General features: G+C 43.7%; 2 protein-coding genes across 2 annotated transcripts in view; both read right to left on the bottom strand.

Annotated features, from left to right (window-relative positions):
- LOC143767360 (uncharacterized) overlaps positions 1-22,695 on the bottom strand; it is a 272,655-nt gene that overhangs the window by 245,242 nt on the left and 4,718 nt on the right. The window lies entirely within an intron of this gene.
- LOC143767397 (uncharacterized) lies at positions 1,822-11,954 on the bottom strand. Its single transcript, XM_077255709.1, has 9 exons — positions 10,619-11,954; positions 10,310-10,489; positions 10,103-10,226; positions 9,922-10,019; positions 9,633-9,723; positions 9,179-9,229; positions 8,998-9,095; positions 7,270-7,360; positions 1,822-2,554 (listed from the first exon to the last, which is right to left on the bottom strand). Exons 1-9 carry the CDS (start codon positions 10,694-10,696, stop codon positions 1,956-1,958), a joined length of 1,410 nt encoding a protein of 469 aa, XP_077111824.1. The 5' UTR covers positions 10,697-11,954; the 3' UTR covers positions 1,822-1,955.

Consider the following 22,695-nt stretch of genomic DNA (forward strand, 5'->3'; position numbering starts at 1 on the left):
AGCGCCCCAGAGTCCTGGTCGTGCAGTATTGTTGCTCTTCCACCAGGGGGAGTGATGGTACATCTGATTGTACTAAAGGAGTTCACCTGATCAGGTATCACAGTCACACACTACACTTCACACTCCGGCCACCAGGGGGAGCAAAGGGTTCTATCTATTAGGCCACTCCTCACACTCTGGTAAAACTGGGGGTTGGATAGGAAGTTAGGGAGAAGCTGACTGGGCTCGGTCCCAGTAACATCGAGTCAGAGAGAGAAAGCTGACTGGGGAGACCCAGGGAGGACCTGTCAGGGGTGGGATCCTGACAGCGGCCTAGCACAGGACAGATCGTTACGGAGCTGCGCCTGCACCTCATTGCGGCAGCATCCTAAAAAAGGACAAGAAGCAAAGTATATTGTGGAGAAGTGAGAAATGAGATCACAGCACAAGGAGATAATACCGGGAGGAGTCTTGCCCTAAGACCGGCAACATCCTTCTGAGGCGCGTAGCCGGAACACCGAGGGAGTAATAGGCTCTACACATTACTTCAGACAATGGCAGGGCAGTTAACTCTAGGTTGGCTGTCTCACCTTTACACCTATGAAGACAACGGAGGCAATTGTGGGAGAGGGGCATCACTAGGGTCCCTATAAATTAACTCCAGGCCTACCCCGTCATACGGGTGCGTCCTATCCATACCATCTGGGGGACGGAGAGAGAACATCAGAAACATACACAAAAGTTGTGAGGACTATCCCGTGGTGCTCAGCAGGGAGGTACTACAACACACAGGCGCTAGTAGGAAGGCTACTGATTTCCACCTGCAAAAGAGAACTCTGGATGTGCCTTCGGACCGGCCGGATTCAGCCAGCCCCGTTAGCAGTGCTCTGGATTGTGGAAGCTGAAGTCTACAGTAAAAGGTAAAGGGACTGCAACCCTGTGTCCTCGTTATTTACTGCGACCTACACCATCATCATCTACTTTACTGGGAAGCCCTGGAGACATACTTCACCTGTGGGGAGGTATTCCATCTAGCTGTCATAACATCACCCCAGCGGACCCCTAAGCAGCATCGGTCACCCTGACCGAACACCACAGGTGGCGTCACAAACACTTGACAAACTTTCATCTACCCCTTTAATTGGACGCCCCTTAGCAGGGCCACGGACCGGGTCGGGCCACCGTGACATCCCCAGAACCGAGACAGAGGGACCCGGTACCAAGTACCCCACTGCCCTGCGCCTGGGGGCGATCCATCTCAAGTGCGCTCCATAATGTTAGACTGGACTAGCCCCACTGTCCCCTCCCCTTTCTGCATTATCAAATCCCCTTATAATTTTTAACCCTGCCTTATTATGGTATTAAAATAAATGTTTATGTAAATAGTAGGAGGGTCTTTTTTAAGTTTTTCTATTTTCGTTTTTTATGTCCATGTGACATTGGTGTGATGTCCATTTTCATATTCATTATAAAATGCAGTTCCATTGGTTAATAATGGAAATCTATCTGTAAAAATAGGATGCCACACGGATGTTCTATGTGGATTCAAATTATTTTTTACACACCCATAGACTTGAATGGGCAAGTCTTATCCAAGACTCGAAAGAGAAAACTGCACACTGAATTTTTATCTCATGACAGTCGGATGGAGAGAAAAATTGGTCATCTGAACAGCCCTCTTGAATAATGTGTCAGTGTGCTATCTGAACTGCATGAGTCCTGAAACCGATGTGTGTATGGCTTAAATGAAACTCTGTAGGTCAGTGTGCTGTCTGAGCAGAAGACGGACACAGCCCTAGGTGGTGTCAAATGGATATGTGAATGTAGCCTAACTCAACTCAATTAATAACACAACAATCTCAATTAAAGATTTTTTTTATTGTTTCACCATTTGGACTCTTTTCGACCGGCATGGGATAATACAACAATATTTGATTTCACATTAAAAAATTTCCATTTTGGGAACAAGAAAATGGCTACTTCTTTCCCGTGTGTGTTCTTTGATGTCTACCAAAACTTGATTTGTCTGTAAAACATTTCCCACATTCTGAACATGAATATGGCTTCTCCCCTGTGTGAATTCTCTGATGTGTAACCAGATTTATTTTCTTATTAAACCCTTTCCCACATTCTGAACATGAGAATAACTGCTCCCCTGTGTGTATTCTCTGATGTGCAACAAGATTTGCTTTCTGATTAAAACATCTCCCACATTCTGAACATGAATATGGCTTCTCTCCCGTGTGAATTCTCTGATGTATAAGAAGAGATGATTTGCTTACAAAACATTTCTCACATTCTGAACAAGAATATTGCTTCTTTCTTATTAGAACTCTTTCACGTTGCTTGTCCCTTTTGTTATCTTTATTTTGCTTAAAAGTCTGTGATGTATCTGTAAAAATAACCTGTTGAAAAGCATTGCTTGATACATTTTTGTTGTGACGGACTGGATGCATTTCTGGGATAGTATCACACTCTTCATGTGTGTCTGCTGTAACATTACGATCATCTGCTTTAACATCTGATGTCATATGTTCCTTTGAGCTCCTGGTACAGACATCTTCCAAAAATGAAACTATTATTATTATTTTTATTCAGTAACACTACCTTATAAATATATTAATTCAAATATAATTTATAACATTTCCATATCAAAATTTCTATAAAATTGAAACTTCAACTGATTAAGACATTGGCAGCCACAGTAGACCTTGAACTACTGCTAGAATTTACCTTGGCTTTGCTCCTGATGTGCACCTGCCTGATTTCTAGGTATGACTCAATTCAAATTTTCTTACCCTATAAAACTCAAACTGTTAACTGAGAGTTATCAAGGAATCCATTGCATGACCTATGGACTCCCTACATTGAAATCCAAATCATTGGTGAAGGTTGAATAACAAAAATACTTTGGACCCAGTTGACTAGCACCAAAGCTCTTTGTTTTTCACCTTGATAGTAAGCATAATCATAAAATAATAACTGGCTAATAGAATGAAGTTAGATCTGGTCTGCAACCTGTGGTGGATCAAGTTCATGGATTCTCTCAAGTTGAGCATGAATTTACCAAACAAATTCCAACTTTAGAACTTTCCTTTTATGCTGCAGCTTTTGCGCCAACGTCTGAAGTCGAGGTCAATTTATCTGATCGATTTTCCACAGATAACCAATTCTTTTGTGCTTTTCTGTCAAAGTTGTAAAGGTTATTTCTAGACCAATCCTCTGGATCTAAACAGCTAAATGTTAGATTTAGTATTTCCTTATTACAGAATGATCCTTGGATTTAGGCATTTTATTTCTTATTGATCCCCTCAGCTATTACCTGTGTAAATCATTAAAGGGAACTAATTTTATTTTTTTTTATTTTCATTTCCTTCCTTCTCTTCTTAAAAGAACCATAGCTAATTTATTTTTCTTTTGATATAGCAGTATTGATGGCTTTTTTGTGTGGGATGAGTTATAGTTTTGTATGATAACGTTCATCTTACCATATAATGTCCTTACAACCTGGGAACAAAATTACAAGGAGGGTCAAATTGTAAACTTGCAGTCTGTGTGCAGGAAAAGTAAGCTGACGGTATGGTTCTCCAGGTCAAATTATGGCTATAAGAAACGTAACACATTTTTATTATGTTGTATTTTAGTGGTATATTTTGAAATATCTGATATTTACAGATATGGCAATACCAAATGTTTTTTTTTTTATCCTTGACTGATGTTTCGGTAAAAAAAAGTGGGTGATTTGACATGAAGTCCTTTCATTTACAAACTTTTCAAATTATATTTTATTACTATAGCTCATTACAGGCATCCTCCGCATATCGATTTTGAAGAGCTAGAACTATTTTATTTATTGGACTGCAAAAAACTTTGATTCAGCATATATTTAAATCAAAAAGTACAGTGGGGAAAATAAGTATTTGATATACTGCCGATTTTGCAAGTTTTCCCACCAGCAAAGAATGGAGGTCTGCAATTTTTATCGCAGGTACACTTCACCTGTGATAGACAGAATCTAAAAATAAACACCAGAAAATCACATTGAACATATAATAATCCTGAAAGAAGAAATATAATCCCCTCATAAATGAGAGCATATAGGAGCCTATTGAGTTCAGCAAAGAGATACTTGGATTCAAATTGTACATAAAAGCACCCACATTAAAATAAATAATGAACAGACAACAGAAGCAGATAAATCAATTCACCCCACTATGGTAAATGCGTATATTGTCCTGAATATGTGAACAGTCATACATATGATAAATAGCTAACACAAATTCTAGTGGGACTGTGCATAATTATCTAGAAAAATGTCATTACTGTGTGTTGACATAGACAACATATGGAGTAGAAACGTCACAATAGATGTAGAACAATGTCTCTGATAACCTGCTGAAATCTAAAGGCCCCGTCACACAAAGCGATTTACCAACGATCACGACCAGCGATACGACCTGGCCGTGATCGTTGGTAAGTCGTTGTGTGGTCGCTGGGGAGCTGTCACACAGACAGCTCTCTCCAGCGACCAACGATCAGGGGAACGACTTCGGCATCGTTGAAACTGTCTTCAACGATGCCGAAGTCCCCCTGCAGCACCCGGGTAACCAGGGTAAACATCGGGTTACTAAGCGCAGGGCCGCGCTTAGTAACCCGATGTTTACCCTGGTTACCAAAAAAAACAAACCATACATACTCACCATCTGATGTCCGTCAGGTCCCTTGCCGTCTGCTTCCTGCTCTGACTGAGCCGCCGTACAGTGAGAGCAGAGCGCAGCGGTGACGTCACCGCTGTGCTGTACTTTCACTTTCACTTTGCGGCGCTCAGTCAGTGTGGGAAGCAGACGGCAAGGGACCTGACGGACATCAGATGGTGAGTATGTATGGTTTGTTTTTTTTGGTAACCAGGGTAAACATCGGGTTACTAAGCGCGGCCCTGCGCTTAGTAACCCGATGTTTACCCTGGTTACCAGTGAAGACATCGCTGGATCGGTGTCACACACACCGATTCAGCGATGTCAGCGGGACCTCAACGACCAAAAAACGGCCCTGGCCATTCCGACACGACCAGCGATCTCACAGCAGGGGCCGGGTCGCTGGTACGTGTCACACATAGCGAGATCGCTACTGAGGTCGCTGTTGCGTCACAAAACTTGTGACTCAGCAGCAATCTCGCTAGCGATCTCGCTATGTGTGACGGGGCCTTAAGCCTGCACCATGTGTAAGTATTACTGATAGATTAAAGTGATATAAGTAGTAAACCTGTATATTACCTGTAGTCATAGTATATGTAAGTATTGGGGTAAGGAGCAACCTTGATGGGCGTTTCACCGCCTAGGTACGTGGCTTCATCAGGAGGTATTGATTCAATACACCGTAGTGACATTTTTCTAGATAATTATGCACAATCCTACTAGAATGTGTGTTAGCTATTTATCATATGTATGACTGTTCACATATTGAGGGCAATGTACGCCTTTACTATAGTGGGGTGAATTGTTTTGTCTGCTTTTGTTGTCTATTCATTATTTATTTTAATGTGACTGCCTTTGGTATACCACTGTATATATTAATTTATTATCTATTAACAAAATATGGATATTTATACTTGTACAATTTGGATCCCCCAAAAAATCACATTATATGATTTTTAAATAATTAATTTGCATTGTAATGCATGAAATAAGTATTTCATACAATAGAAAAACAGAACTTAATATTTGGTACTGAAACCCTTGTTTGCATTTACGGAGGTCAGATGTTTCCTGTAGTTCTTGACCAAGTTATCACACACTGCAGAAGAGATTTTGGCCCACTCCTCCATTTAGATCTTCTCTAGATCTTTCAGGTTTTTGTCTGTCACTGGGCAGCATTGAGTATCAGCTCCCTCCAAAGATTATCTATTGGGTTCAGGTCTTGAGACTGGCTAGGCCCATCCATGATCTTAAAATGCTTCTTACAGAGCCACTGCATAGTTGCCCTGGATGTGTGTTTTGGGTCATTGTCATACTGTAAGACCCAGCCACGACCAATCTGCAATGCTCTAACTGAGGGAAGGAGGTTGTGGCCAAAATCTTGCAATACATGACCCCATCTATCCTCCCTTCAATATGGTGCAGTCTTACTGTCCCCTTTGCAGGAAAGCACCCCCATAGCCTGATGTTTCCCCCACCATGCTTCACAGTTGGGAAAATGATCTTGGGGTTGTACTCATACTTCTTCTTCCTCCAAACATGGCGAGTGGAGTTGATACCAAAAAGTTCTATTTTGGTCTCACCTGACCTTCTCTCCCATGCCTCCTCTGGATCATGCAGATGGTCATTGGTGAACTTCAAATGGGCCTGGACATGTGTTGGTGTGAGCAGGGGGAACTTGCATGCCCTGCAGGATTTCATTACATGACGGCGTATTGTGTTACTAACGGTAATGTTTGAGACTGTGGCCCCAGCTCTCTTCAGGTCATTGACCAGGTCTCATTCCATGTAGTTCTGGGCTGATTCCTGACCTTTTCCAGAGACACTCTTGCCCCATGAGGTGAGATGTTGCATGCAGCCCCAGACCGAGGAAGATTGACAGTCAACTTGTGTTTCTTCCTTTGTCTAATAATTGTGTAAACAATTGTTGCCTTCTCACCAAGTTGCTTGCCTATTGTCCTGTAGCTCATCCCAGCCTTGTGCATGACTACAATTTTGTAACTGGTGTCGTTTGACATGTCTTTGGTGATGGTCATAGTGAAGAGGTTGGAGTGTGATTGGCTGAGTGTGTAGACAAGTATTTTTATACAGTTAATGAGTTCAAACAGATGCAATTAATACGATAAAAATTACAGACATATCCATCCTTTGTAGTTGAGAAAACTTGCAAAATTGGCAGTGTATCAAATATTTATTTTCAACACTGTATATTCACCTTATAGATTCACTGACATTTCACTTTCAATGCTACTTGCTAATGCTTCCAATTCTGACCAAACTTGTGAGTGCTTCACCCAATAAATGACAGTAGCAGAAACCAATGTATTAGTGCTGTGACCAGTGACTATCTTCTGCAATCACATGTCTGTATGTCCAGAACACAATGTATGGAGAAAGCTGCCTTTCTACTTCTATTCTGAAAAAGGGTCAATTCAAATTTGGGCACTGAGATTTTGCCTCTAGCATTGCATGAATTAAAAAAAAAAAGTTTAACAGCTCTGTGTATCATACCTTTAAAAACTCAACACATAATTGTAGCAGTAAATGAATGAGTAAAACAACTGACTATACTCTGCATTTAGTGATTTCTCCTCACCTGTGCGGTTATCTGTAGGAATCTCCTCATTATATCGCTCATCACCCCTCACATATGTCTCTATAGTAATAATATGGGTCAGATCTTTACCCTGAAACAAATATTGTAAAAGTCACAAACAGATGGAGAAGTCACATCTATGATCAGCTCTAATTCTGCCATCTTCACCGTTCTCACTACACAAGTATAAAACATATAATACTGGTGGATAAAACAAGACTAAACACAAAACCTTTGCAATTAAGAATACGTGCCAGAAAAGGTCTGGGTGGGGCTCCAGGAGGGAGAGATTTTGTAGGGACTCCATGGGCTCTTTCCACCGAGAACGTTGGAGAGAATTAATTTCCCAAAGAGGATCTAAGCCAGTCCTCCAGGAATTTTTCAGGCTGCTGGCCTTCCGAGCGCTCCGGCAGACCAATGATGCGAATATTGTTTCGGCGCAGTCTATTCTCTAAATCGTCAGCCTTTTGTTTCCAAGCGTTTGTAGAGCCGGCCACCTTCGCCAATTTTGTCTCCATAGGTTTAATAGTGTCCTCTACTTGAGACACCCTTGCCTCTACTTCCGTTATACGTCCCTTCATGGTCTGCATATCTTGCCATAGACGCCCCACTTCAGTGTGTACGTCCTCTATTTTTTCAGAGAGGGACGTTCTGGTTAGGGATATAGCTTGCATTAATTGTTCAGATGCTTGCTTAAGAGTCAAATCATCTTGCTCGCTCTCATCAATACTATCGGAAAGACGTTTTTTTCCCCCGCTGAGCCTGTGAGGAATTATTCCTAAGAGATCTTGCACCATCTGAGGTGTCACTCCTGGTAAATTCTTTTAGCCTGTCCGCTGCCGCTGTGTTCTTTGGGCGATGCATGACTAGTGGTTATGTGGCACAACAAGGCAACCTGAGTTGGATTTATAGCAATGTCATATAGCCACAGCAAGGCTATTGTATATGCTTTATGTCACAATAGGGCACCTGTATAATCAGAAGGTGCACATATATAGCAAGTCAGGAGATATGAAGGGGCCCCCCGCCTCAGGGAGGATCCCCAGCACCCACAGTGTCGGCAGCTTAGAGAGGGCCTCGGAAGATCTACAGATAGTAGCGCAGCCGGTAAAGCAATAGTTAATAGGGGAGCGTGGGGCCCAATTTCCCAGAGCACTCACCACGCGTCCCCTTAGTAAGTGCAGGATGGGCGCTCACCTCTCCAGCTGTGCTGCAGCGATAATGAGCCCTGTCGCGTCTCCTACTGCAGGAGCGCGCGCTTCCAAGATGGCCGTTGTCCACACAGATGCCGCCGGCAATGCAAGTCTCCCCTTCACTCCCGGCGGGCCCGGGTCCCGCAGCTCTCACCCACAGGCGTCAGGTATCCTCCGGGGATCAGGGGGGGTCCGGCCACAGCTGTAGACAGCACCGCACCGTCCTCCGATGAAGCGTCCTCCCAAAAAAAAATGGCCGCTGGCACACGTGGAGCTCAGCCGCTCCGCTGTGCCTTCTGCCTCTCCGGCACTCGCAAGTCACCGCCACGTTCTTCCACAGGGGCCGATAGCCTCCCGGTCGCTAGCGGGTCACAGCAGCCACAAATTATGCACTGGTAAGGGGGTCTTGTATGCAGGATGATCTCAGGATTCCAGGAGCTCTCACAACAGGCGTCCTTCCTCACTCACTCCATAGCCACGCCCCCAACACAAAACCTTTAATAGGGAAATTTCATGACACCTTCTCTCCACCTACCTGATGATCCTGAGGAACATTGAGATCTTCTTGTTTACAGTCCTGTGGAAGAACAGGACGGAAACCTCTTTTTGGTTTTGTCCTTTTACTGGATAGAACTGGAGGAAACACATACAGGGACTGAATTCATTCTTTACAAATAGATAATTATAGGCTGTGTGTATTTTGTCCTGTCTATTACCTGGTGATGTGAGGGGCTGGGGAAGTTCAGTCATGATGTCCTTGTACAGAACTATAAAACAAAGAGAAGAAGTATGCCAAACAAGGGACCATCTATGTTTACAAGCTAAAAAGTACATTAAAAACACTTAAAAATAGGCCAATGACTATCTAAAATATAAATCAGAAAAGCTCACGATAGGGTTAAAGTCTGTCCTATCAGATGACATAATGAACAGGATATCATTATTATATGCACCTGGACACTAATATGCTGAATGCTGGATCTATGCAGATGTCTAAAAATAATAATCAAAGCCATTTTATGGAGATTGAGCAAGAAATATAAAACTATACATATAAAGAAATAACTGCAGGGACTAATATGTGTAGATAAACATTACACACGACACACTGCCAGCACAGCCAAAATGGTCCTCGGTAACTATACTCTACCTTTAGTATTTACTACTCACCTGTGCTGTTATCTGTAGGAATCTCCTCTTTCCACGACTCATCACCCCTCACATACGTCTCTGTAGTATTAATATGGGTCAGATCTTTGCCCTGAAACAAATATTGTAAAAGTCACAGACAGATGGAGAAGTCACATCTATGATCAGCTCTAATCCTACCATCTCCACCATTCTCATTACACAAGTATAAAACATATAATACTGGTGGATGAAACAAAACTAAACACAAGACTTTCACAGCGATCTACACATCATAGAGGAGGTCTCATGACACCTTCTCTCCATCTACCTGATGATCCTGAGGAACATCGAGATCTTCTTGTTTAAAGTCCTGTGGAAGAAGAGGATGGGAACATCTCTCTGGTGTTGTCCTCTTACTGGATAGATCTGGAGGAAACACATACAGGGACTGAATTCATTCTTTACATACAGATAATTATAGGCCATGTGTATTTAGTCCTGTCTATTACCTGGTGATGTGAGGGGCTGGGGAACCTCCATCATGACGTCCTTGTACAGATCTTTGTGTCCTTCTAAATACTCCCAATCCTCCATGGAGAAATAGACGGCGACATCCTGACACCTTATAGGAACCTGACACATACAATGATACCGTCATCCCCCTGATCCCTTCACAGCATTACTGTATAATGTCCCAGCATTCCCAGCAGTGTCACCTCTCCAGTCAGCAGCTCAATTATCTTGTAGGTGAGCTCTAGGATCTTCTGGTCATTGATGTCCTCATGTATCAGAGGGTGAGGTGGAGACCCCGTGATTGGGCTCAGGGGTCTTCCCCATCCCTCAGACACAGGGGCCTGACAGCGCTCACTAGAGGTCTTCTTCACTACTGTGTAATCCTGGTTATGGAGAGACACATTAATAAACCTCACTACAGACATTTCCAGAGTCCTCACCTCTCCAGTTCTGTCCATCTGTTATTCCCATAGATAAGAATGATGTAATGTGACGTCATCAGAATCTCTCACCTCTCCAGTTAGCCAGAAGATGATCTCTAGGGTGAGGTGTAATATCCTCTCCGCCATCTTGTCCCTGTCCCTATCCATCCTTGTAGGGTCGCTCAGGAGAATTCTCTTATATAGAAGATCTCCACTGAGAGGATCCTATATTGTAGGGACCTGAATGGGGAGAAGATGGTGATGTAACATCATAACGGTCCTACAATTACTGGAGATAATGGGAATTTTTGTATGGGCTGGAATATGACCTGAATATCTTATGGATGCAGTTGTCCTATTCAGGCAATCATTGGCTATGCTGGTCACTGCCAGGGGCATAACAATCGTGCCAGTGCGAGGGAGGGGGGCCCACCGATGACCACTCCGATTTCACCTGCATGTGCATCCTGGGAAACACATTCAACTGAAATGTATTACAGCACAGAGACCAACCAACTCTCTGAACTGCAATACATGCTGCTGGCAAATCAGAGGCTGCCAGCAGACATCGGTTTGCCCGTATCATGCGGTGTTGGCAGTCACATCATGCTCTGTCCGTTCCAGCAAGCCAAAATCAGCTGCCGGCATCTGTGCCAGATTTAGAGGATGGCACCGCAAGTCGTGGGAGCGGAGGATTGCTTCTTTTTAAGATTTGCTAGAGAAGAATCGAAAGGACCCAGTAATATTATAGGAAAGAGCCCAGGATGGAGGACATTATTACAGGAAGGGGCCATTATGAGGTACATTATTACATGAGGTTAACACGCATGTCTTTATGGGATCTGGAACCCTACAAGGGCTCATGCAGATGTATGCAGGCAACAGACCAGATACTGGAGATGTTCAATATTCCCTTGAATAAAACAGATGTTATTTTTGGATTTTCTTTTTTCTCCTCGTCTTATAAGGGCCATACAATATTTCATTTTCCCTCGACATTGCTGAATGAATGCTAGTTTTAGGTAAATTGAGTTGCAGTTATTAATGAAAGCATTAACTTTACCAGTACTGATTTTTTTTGTTTTGTTTTTATTGAGGTGGGGGGCGAATGATTTTTATGACATTCAAATTACCTGTTGTTCTTTGGGTCAGTATGGATATGTTTGGTGCCAAACTTATAACTTTTGTTTTTACTACTTAAAGGAAAAAATGCATTTTCTGAGAGCCATAACTTTATTTCTCAGTTGATAGAATTGTAAAGGATGGATTTTTCAAGTTATGGTTTTTATACAGTTAAGTCCATATATATTTGGTCAGAGACAACATTTTTCTCATTTTGGTTACAGACCTTACCACAATGAATTTTAAATAAAACAATTCAGATGCAGTTGAAGTTCAGACTTTCAGCTTTCATTTGAGGGTATCCACATTTAAAATGGATGAAGGGTTTAGGCTACGTTCACACGATCCGGATTTTGATCCGGATCCGTAGCGGATTTTCAGCTGCGGATCCGGATCAGTTTTCCATGTTGGTTACAGTACAATGTAACCCAATGGAAAACCAAAACCGCTGTGCTAACGATCCGTTTTTCCGCTGGAAAATCCGCGCGGATTTTCCAGCGGAAAAAAGAAGTAGCATGTCAATTCTTTCAGCGGATTCCGCACTGGTTTTCCAGCAGCTCCAATAGGAAACTGCTATTGGAAACCCGCAGTGGAAAACGCTGAAGAAAAAGGATCAGAAAACGCAGCTCAAATTCACTGCGGAATTTAGCTGCCGTTTTCCAAAAACGGGCAGGAAAAAAAAAGGATGTAAATCCTGATCGTGTGAACGTAGCCTTAGGAGTTTTAGCTCCTTAACATGTGCCACCCTGTTTTTAAAGGGACCAAAAGTAACTGGACACATTAAATAATTTTAAATAAAATGTTCATTTCTAGTACTCTCTAGTGCTGTCTGCCCTTCCTGGGTTACAAAGTCTCTGACACGTGTCTCGAAATGGACCCTGAAAAGTTGTCTGCTGTTCTCAAGTGGCCACGTCCTGTTGGGAGTCAAGGCTATTCGGCGATTCTTAGGGCTCGTCAACTACTACCGGCAGTTTATCCAGCACTTCTCAGATCTGACCAAACCTCTCACTGCTCTGACTCGAAAGGGATCCAATCCTAACAAGTGGCCTCTAGAGGCGGAGTGTTCCTTTTTGTCCATCAAACAAGCTTTCTCTACCGCTCCCGCTCTCCATAGGCCGATGGTCAATAAGCAGTTCTTCGTGGAGGTAGACGCTTCCTCTTCTGGAGCCAGAGCCATACTCATGCAGAAAATTCCTTCTGGTAGGATGGTGACCTGTGGGTTCTTCTCCAAGGCGTTCTCGCCCTGTGAACGCAACTACTCCATTGGTGACAGGGAGTTGTTGGCCGTCAAATTGGCCTTGAAGGAATGGCAGTACCTTCTATAGGGTGCAGTTCATCTGGTTATTATCTACACTGGTCATAAGAACTTTTCCTACCTTCAGTCGACTCAGAGGCCTAAACCTCATCAAGCTCGATGGTCATTATTCTTCGCACCGATTCGACTCCTGTCTCCACTTCTGTCCAGCTGAAAAGAACATCAAGGCAGATGCTTTACCCAGGTCTTTTACCTCCAATGACCAAGATGAGGAACCTCGCCACATCATTGATCTGTCTAAAACTATCACCGTAGTACCGGTCTGGCTGTTGCAACCGCCTCCAGGTAAGACGATCGTCCCTGTCCCGGACAGGAGACATGTACTCCTGTGGGGACATTCGTCTAAGCTTGCTGGTCATGCGGGGCTAAAGAGGATCTTGCAGCTGATTTCGTGGCACTTCTGGTATCCCTAAGATGCACCTAGATGTCAGCAATTTTGTTGCCATTTGTCCCTCATGTGCCCGCAATAAGACTCCCAGAAGGCTTCCTACTGGTTGCCTTCTGCCTCTCCCTGTACTGTCTGCTCCCTAGAGGCACATCGCGATGGATTTCATCACCGACTTGCCAATATCTTCCGGTGGTACAGTGATATGGGTTGTGGTGAATCGATTCTCCAAGATGGGTCACTTCGTCCCTTTGTCCAGACTTCACTTCGCACTCAAGCTGGCAGAGTTGTTTGTTCAACATGTTCTTCGTCTTCAAGATTTACCTCTTCATATTGTGTGTGACAGGGGAGTGCAGTTCGTGTCCCGGTTCTGGCGATCCCTCTGCAAGTAGCTGGATGTCTCTCCGGACTTCTCCTTGGCATATCACCCGCAATCCAATGGTCAGTGGAAAGGGTGAACCAGGTACTCACCAACTACCTGCATCACTTTGTCAACACACACCACAGTGACTGGGCTGCCTTGTTGCCATGGACGGAGTTCTCTTACAACAACCAAGTGAGTCTTCTTCTAATTCTCCGTTCATTGTTGTTTATGGGTGCCACCCTAGGACTCTGACTCCCTTGGACACCTCTTCTAGTAATCCAGCAGCCGATGATCTGGCTAGAGATTTCTTCAAGATCTGGTCCGAGACCAAGGCTTCCTTTAAACGGGCATCTGTGCGGATGAAAGATCACACAGACAAGAGACATCTGGATTCCCTTCCATTCAAACCTGGGGACAAGGTATAGCTCTCTTCTAGGCACATTCGCCTCAAGGTTCACTCCTACAAATTTGCTCCTCGGTTCATCGGTCCATTTGAAGTGCTTCAGAGAATCAATGAGGTATGCTACCGGCTGAAATTGCCTCCCTCTTTGCGGATCCACAACTCTTTTCATGTCTCTCTCCTTAAACCTGTCGTCTTGGACGCTACTTCCGGGATACTGATATTCTTCCTTCCCTTGTCTCTGATGGTGAGGTCTTCGATGTCAAGGCCATACTTCATGTGAAATGGAGAGGGAACAAAACACTGTTTTTGGTCGACTGGAAGGGTTTTGGTCCGGAGGAGCGGTCTTGGGAACTGGGAGAGAATATTAATGCTCCTCGTCTCATGCATAGGTTCCTGGCTGGCTTGAAAATGAGGGGGCGTAACGGAGGAGGTACTGTAACGATTCAGTCGGCGGGACAAGTCTCCTAGATACTGGGAGGTCAGCCCCATCTGACCGCAGGCATTTCCCCACAATCTTACTAACCGTGTCTGTCTGCGCTCCTGCGATGTTCCCTCAGGCTGCGGCGTCTTCCTGACGTGTCTCCTCCGCCTGCTCACTTCCGAGTTGCGGGGGGAGCGAGCATAGGGTGCGTGCGCCACTGTCAAATGATATAAAGAGCCCCTTTTCCTGTAATCACCTCTGAGGCAATTACTGAAAGGCCTGTCTATACTTAAGGACCTCACTTCTTCTGGGAGGTGCCTAGGCAACTTTGTGCATTGTTCCAAGATGCTGTTCTCAGGTCCCAGACCAGAACCTACTTGTTCAGCCTTTTTTTTTGCCTTGTACTAATACTTACTGTTCTCCTCTAGTGCCGGGGGTCCTGCCTACCAACCTTTGCCAGTTCCCTGGACCTCTCACTCTCCACCCCTCAGTTCCACTGTTCCTCTTGGGTCTGACCCTCTGGTCTTGGAGCTGTTGCACTTGAGTCTCCTTGGTTGATCTGGGTCAATCCCTGTTAAGGGGTTCGCTCGCCGGAGCTCCCTCAGGGGAATTCAGTGTTTCGGCCCAGGGGGTTCTCCCTTGTGGGTTCTCCTGTTTAACCCCTTCCCGACCTGTGACGCCATGTAGGCGTCATGAAAGTCGGTGCCAATCCGACCTGTGACGCCTATGTGGTGTCATGGAGGGATCGCGTCCCTGCAGATCAGATGAAAGGGTTAACTTCAATTTCACCCGATCTGCAGGGACAGGGGGAGTGGTACTTCAGCCCAGGGGGAGTGGCTTCACCCCCTCATGGCTACGATCGCTCTGATTGGCTGTTGATAGTGGAACAGCCAATCGGAGCAATTTGTAATATTTCACCTATGAAAATGGTGAAATCTTACAATCCAGCCATGGCCGATGCTGCAATATCATCGGCCATGGCTGGAAACCCTGATCTGCCCCCCCCCCCCCACCGCCACTGATCGCCTCCCCAGTCCTCCGTCCTGTGCTCCGCTCCCCTCCGTCCGCCTGTCCGCTCCCCCGTCCACCTGTCCGTTCCCCCCGTGCCCGATCTCACCCCCCCGTGCTCCGATCCCCCCCTCTTACTTACCGAGCCTCCCGGTGTCCGTCCGTCTGCTCCATGGGCGCCGCCATCTTCCAAAATGGTGGGCGCATGCGCAGTGCGCCCGCCGAATCTGCTGGCCGGCAAATTCGTTCTAGGTACATTTTGATCACTGTGATAAAACCTATAACAGTGATCAAAATAACAAAAATAGTAAATGACCCCCCCTTTATCACCCCCATAGGTAGGGACAATAATAAAAATAAAGAAAATATATTTACTTATATTTTTACACTAGGGTTAGGGTTACACTGTGTTCCAAATTATTATGCAAATAATATTTCCTCATATTTTCTCTAAATTACCTATCTGAATTGCAGTCATTGTTATTTTCCAGTCATCTACTATTCTAGTATAATTGCAATGTTTTGGAAAAAACTGCCTATGAAAACAGTATCTTTTTTAATAAAATTAAACACTCAAAATGCATGTTCCAAATTATTATGCACAGCAGAGTTTTCAACCTTTTTTTTTTATTTTGAACAAAAAAATGGTCATTTGTGAAGTTATAAGTATTATCAGCTTATTACAAAATGAAATCAAACAGTTTTCAAGTGAAAACTTTATTCTAGGTGATGTTACATTTGCACGTAGGACCCCTTGTTCAAAAGAAGCTTCTGAACTCTCTCGTCCATTGAATTTGTCAGTTTTTGGATGGTTTCTGCTTCAATTGTTTTGCATGTGGACAGAATACCCTCCCAGAGCTGTTGCTTAGATGTGAACTGCCTCCCGCCATCATAGACACTCCTTTTGATGATGCTCCAGAGGTTCTCAATGGGGTTGAGGTCAGGGGAAGATGGTGGCCACACCCATAAGTTTGTCCTCTTTTATGCCCATGGCAGCCAGAGATGCAGATGTGTTTTTTGCAGCATGAGACAATGCATTATCATGCATGAAAATGATCTTGCTGCGGAAAGCACGATTCTTCCTCTTGAACCATGGCAGGAAGTGTTGTTTTAGAAACTCCACATAGATTATGGAGTTCATCTTTACATTCAGGGATCATAAAGGGGCCGACAAGCTCTCTCCCCATGATTCCAGCCCAAAACATTACTCCACCTCCTCCTTGTTGGCGCCTTAGCCGTGTTTTCATGGGGTGTCCATCAACCAGCCATCCTCCACTCCATCCATCTGGACCATCGAGCGTTGCACGGCACTCATCGGTGAACAAAACAGTTTGGAAGTCAGTCTTCATGTATCGTTTGGCCCACTGGAACCGTTTCTGCTTGTTGCAGTGGATAGAGGTGGTCGACAGGATGGCTTAGGCACAGCTGCAAACCTCTCAAGGACCCTGCATCTTGTTGTTCTGGGGACGTTGGAGGCACCAGCAGCTTCAAAAACTTGTCTGCTGCTATGACAAGGCATTTTTGCAGCTGCTCTTTTAACCTTACGCAATTGCCTGTTGGAAAGAGTCCTCAATTTTTCCTTATCAGCACGCACACGTGTGTGCTGGGAATCAGCTACATACTTCTTGATTGTGCGATGATCACGATGAAGTGTCTTGGCAATGTTGATTGTAGTCATGCCTTGACCTAAATACTCCACAATTTGTTGCTTCTCAGCAGCCGACACATCCTTTTTCTTTCCCATTTTGGCAAAAAATGTAGGCTGCTTAATAGTGTGGAACAGCCTTCTTAAGTAGTCTTGCCTTTATTTGGACACACCTGCCAAACTAATTTGCACAGGTATCTGCAATTGCTTTCAGTGATATAAAGAGCCCTGACACACATCACCATCAATGAGTTTAAATGACAAACAATAAAATTCTAACCTTATCACTCCTAAATTCTATGTGCATAATAATTTGGAACACAGTGTAGAACTAGGGTTAGGGCTAGGGTTAGAATTAGGGTTAGAATTAGAATTAGGGTTAGAATTAGGCTATGTGCACACGGTGCGGATTTGGCTGCGGATCCGCGGCGGATTGGCCGCTGCGGATTCGTAGCAGTTTTCCATCAGGTTTACAGTACCATGTAAATCTATGGAAAACCAAATCCGCTGTGCCCATGGTGCAGAAAATACCGAACGGAAACACTGCATTGTATTTTCCACAGCATGTCAATTCTTTGTGTGCATTCCGCAGCGTTTTACACCTGTTCCTCAACAGGAATCCCCAGCTGAAATCCGCACAAAAAAAAGCTGGAAATCTGCTGTGCATTTAACCAGCGGATTTTTTAAAAATAATGCGGAAAAATCTCGCACGAATTCGCAACGTGGGCACATAGCCTTAGGGTTAGGGTTGGAATTAGAGTTAGGGTTGGAATTAGGGCTAGGGTTGGAAATAGTGTTAAGATTAGGCTTGTGGTTAGGGTTATGATTAGGGGTGTGTTGGGGTTAGGGTTGTGGTTAGGGTTGGGATTAGGATTGGGATTAGGGTTGGGATTAGGGTTAGGGGTGTGTCGGGGTTAGGGTTGTGGTTAGGGGTGTGTTAGGGTTAGGGTTGGGATTAGGGTTATGGCTAGAGTTGGTATTAGGGTTAGGGGTGTGTTGGGGTTAGTGTTGGAGTTAGAATTGAGGGGTTTCCACTGTTTAGGCACATCAGGGGTCTCCAAACGCAACATGGCGCCACCATTGATTCCAGCCAATCTTGCGTTCAAAAAGTCAAATGGTGCTCCCTCCCTTCCGAGCCCTGACGTGCGCACAAACAGTGGTTTACCCCCACATATGGGGTACCAGCATACTCAGGACAAACTGGGCAACAACTATTGGGGTCCAATTTCTCCTGTTACCCTTGCGAAAACAAAAAATTGCTTGCTAAAACATAATTTTTTAGGAAAGAAAAATGATTTTTTATTTTCACGGCTCTGCATTGTAAACTTCTGTGAAGCACTTGGGGGTTCAAAGTGCTCACCGCATGTCTAGATAAGTTCCTTGGGGGGTCTAGTTTCCAAAATGGGGTCACTTGTGGGGGGTTTCTACTGTTTAGGCACATCAGAGGCTCTGCAAACGCAACGTGACGCCCGCAGACCATTCCATCAAAGTATGCATTTCAAAACGTCACTACTTCCCTTCTGAGCCCCGACGTGTGCCCAAACAGTGGTTTACCCCCACATATGGGGTACCAGCATACTCAGGACAAACTGGGCAGCAACTATTGGGGTCTAAATTCTCCTGTTACCCTTGTGAAAATAAAAAATTCCTTGCTGAAACATAATTTTTGAGGAAAGAAAAATTATTTTTTATTTTCACGGCTCTGCGTTATAAACTTCTGTGAAGCACTTGGGGGTTTAAAGTGGTCACCGCACATCTAGATTAGTTCCATGGGAGGTCTAGTTTCCAAAATGGGGTCACTTGTGGGGGAGCTCCAATGTTTAGGCACACAGGGGCTCTCCAAACACGACATGGTGTCCGCTAAAGATTGGAGCCAATTTTTCATTGAAAAAGTCAAATGGCGCTCCTTCCCTTCCGAGCCCTGTCGTGCACCCAAACAGTGGTTCCCCCCCCCATATGGGGTATCGGCGTACTCAGGACATATTGTACAATAACTTTTGGGTTCCAGTTTCTCTTTTTTTGGGAAAATAAAAAAATTGTTGCTAAAAGATCATTTTTGTGACTAAAAAGTTAAATGTTCATTTTTTCCTTCCATGTTGCTTCTGCTGCTGTGAAGCACCTGAAGGGTTAATAAACTTTTTGAATGTGGTTTTGAGCACCTTGAGGGGTGCAGTTTTTAGAATGGTGTCACTTTTGGGTATTTTCAGCCATATAGACCCTTCAAACTGACTTCAAATGTGAGGTGGTCCCTAAAAAAATGGTTTTGTAAATTTCATTGTAAAAATGAGAAATCGCTGGTCAAATTTTAACCCTTATAACTTCCTAGCAAAAAAAAATTTGTTTACAAAATTGTGCTGATGTAAAGTAGACATGTGGGTAATGTTATTTATTAACTATTTTGTGTCACATAACTCTCTCGTTTAACAGAATAAAAATTCAAAATTTGAAAATTGCGAAATTTTGAAATTTTTCGCTAAATTTCCATTTTTTTCACAAATAAATGCAAAAATTATCGACCTAAATTTACCACTAACATGAAGCACAATATGTCACGAAAAAACAATCTCAGAACCGCTAGGATCCGTTAAAGCCTTCCTGAGTTATTACCTCATAAAGGGACACTGGTCAGAATTGCAAAAAACGGCCAGGTCATTAAGGTCAAAATAGCCTGGGTCATGAAGGGGTTAAGAGTCTAAATAAAGCTTTGCAATTGATATCCTTGTCCGGCTGGTTCCTAGGGTTCAGCTTCCACAGTATCTTCTGTGGTCAAGTGGATTCACTAACCTCATTCTGCCTGCCTTGGCGTGACACAGAGTAGGGAATGAAGGAGTTAAGGAGTCTTTTAACCCCTTAGTGACAGAGCCAATTTTGTACTTAACATCCAAGCCAATTATTAGGTTATAGCTGTGGAACGCTTCAACAGATCCCACTGATTCTGAGATTGTTTTCTGTGACATATTGTACTTCATGTTAGTGGTAAAAATTCTTCGATATGACTTAATGAAAAAAACAGAAATTTGGTAACAATTTTGAAAATGTAGCAATTTTCAAACTTTTACTTTTTGTGCCCCTAAAGGGAGTCTGTAACCCCAAAATTCGAGAATGAGCTGCGGCCACCGGCATCAGGGGCTTATCTACAGCATTCTGTAATGCTGTAGATAAGCCCCCGATATACCCTGAAAGATAAGAAAAATGAGTTAGATTATACTCACCCAGGGGCAGTCCCGGTTAGGTTCGGGTCCGATGGGTGTCACAGGTCCGGGTCCGGCGCCTCCCATCTTCATGCAATGACGTCTTCTTTTCTTCCTGCCGTGGCTGCTGCGCAGGCGTACTTTATCTGCCCTGTTGAGGGCAGAGCAAAGTACTGCAGTGAGCAGGCATCGGGCCTCTCTGACTTTTCCCGGCGCCTGCGCACTGAAGTGCTTTGCTCTGCCCTCAACAGGGCAGATAAAGTACGCCTGCGCCTGTGCCGCAGCAGGAAGAAAAGAAGAGGACGTCATCGCATGAAGATGGGAGGCGCCGGACCCGGACCGCGACACCCAATCGGACCTGAACCGAACTGGGACTGCCCCTGGGTGAGTATAATCTAACCTGTTTTTCTTATCTTTCAGGATACATCGGGGGCTTATCTACAGCATTACAGAATGCTGTAGATAAGCCCCTGATGCCGGTGGCCGCTGGTCATACTTGAATTTTGGGGTGACAGACTCCCTTTAAATCAGAGAGTTATATTGCACAAAATAGTTAATAAATAACATTTCCCACATGTCAACTTTATATCAGCACAATTTTGGAACCATAATTTTTTTTGTTAACCCCTTCATGACCCAGCCTATTTTGGCCTTAATGACCTTGCAGTTTTTTGCAAATCTGACCAGTGTCCCTTTATGAGGTAATAACTCAGGAACGCTTCAACGGATCCTAGCGATTCTGAGATTGTTTTTTCGTGACATATTGGGCTTCATGTTAGTGGTAACTTTAGGTCGATAATTTCTGAGTTTATTTAATTTTGAAAATTTCGCAATTTTCACATTTTGAATTTTTATTCTGTTAAACCAGAGAGTTATGTGACACAAAATAGTTAATAAATAACATTTCCCACATGTCAACTTTATATCAGCACAATTTTGGAACCATAATTTTTTTTGTTAACCCCTTCATGACCCAGCCTATTTTGGCCTTAATGACCTTGCAGTTTTTTGCAAATCTGACCAGTGTCCCTTTATGAGGTAATAACTCAGGAACGCTTCAACGGATCCTAGCGATTCTGAGATTGTTTTTTCGTGACATATTGGGCTTCATGTTAGTGGTAACTTTAGGTCGATAATTTCTGAGTTTATTTAATTTTGAAAATTTCGCAATTTTCACATTTTGAATTTTTATTCTGTTAAACCAGAGAGTTATGTGACACAAAATAGTTAATAAATAACATTTCCCACATGTCTACTTTAAATCAGCACAATTTTGGAAACAAATTTTTTTTTTGCTAGGAAGTTATAAGGGTTAAAATTTGACCAGTGATTTCTAATTTTTACAACAAAATTTACAAAACCATTTTTTTAGGGACCACCTCACATTTGAAGTCAGTTTGAGGGTTCTATATGGCTGAAAAGACCCAAAAGTGACACCATTATAAAAACTGCACCCCTCAAGGTGCTCAAAACCACATTCAAGAAGTTTATTAACCCTTCAGGTGTTTCACAGCAGCAGAAGCAACATGGAAGTAAAAAATGAACATTTAACTTTTTAGTCACAAAAATGATCTTTTAGCAACAATTTTTTTATTTTCCCAAGGGTAAAAGGAGAAACTGGACCACGAACGTTGTTGTCCAATTTGTCCTGAGTACGCTGATACCTCATATGTGGGGGTAAACCACTGTTTGGGCGCACGGCAGGGCTCGAAAGGGAAGGAGCGCCATTTGACTTTTTGAATGAAAAATTGGCTCCAATCTTTAGCGGACACCATGTCGCGTTTGGAGAGCCCCCGTGTGCCTAAACATTGGAGCTCCCCCACAAGTGACCCCATTTTGGAAACTAGACCCCCCAAGGAACTTATCTAGAAGCATAGTTAGCACTTTAAACCCCCAGGTGCTTCACAAATTGATCCGTAAAAATGAAACAGTACTTTTTTTTGACAAAAAAATTATTTTAGCCTCAATTTTTTCATTTTCACATGGGCAATAGGATAAAATGGATCCTAAAATTTGTTGGACAATTTCTCCTGAGTACACTGATACCTCATATGTGGGGGTAAACCACTGTTTGGGCACATGGTAAGGCTCGGAAGGGAAGGAGCGTCATTTGACTTTTTGAATGAAAAATTATCTCCATCGCTAGCGGACACCATGTCACGTTTGGAGAGCCCCTGTGTGCCTAGACATTGGAGCTCCCCCACAAGTGACCCCATTTTGGAAACTAGACCCCCCAAGGAACTTATCTAGAAGCATAGTGAGCACTTTAAACCCTCAGGTGCTTCACAAATTGATCCGTAAAAATGAAAAAGT

The sequence above is a fragment of the Ranitomeya variabilis genome, chromosome 4, assembly GCF_051348905.1.
Source record: "Ranitomeya variabilis isolate aRanVar5 chromosome 4, aRanVar5.hap1, whole genome shotgun sequence".
NCBI classification, from domain to species: Eukaryota; Metazoa; Chordata; class Amphibia; order Anura; family Dendrobatidae; genus Ranitomeya; species Ranitomeya variabilis.

Coding starts and splice junctions, on each gene's coding strand:
- LOC143767397 (XM_077255709.1), bottom strand. CDS start 10,696: ATGGATAGGGACAGGGACAAGATGGCGGAGAGGATATTACACCTCACC. Junction 9,724..9,921: donor ATGTTCCTCAGGATCATCAG/GTAGATGGAGAG, acceptor TATTTGTTTCAG/GGCAAAGATCTGACCCATAT. Junction 9,230..9,632: donor TCCTACAGATAACAGCACAG/GTGAGTAGTAAA, acceptor TTTGTTTTATAG/TTCTGTACAAGGACATCATG.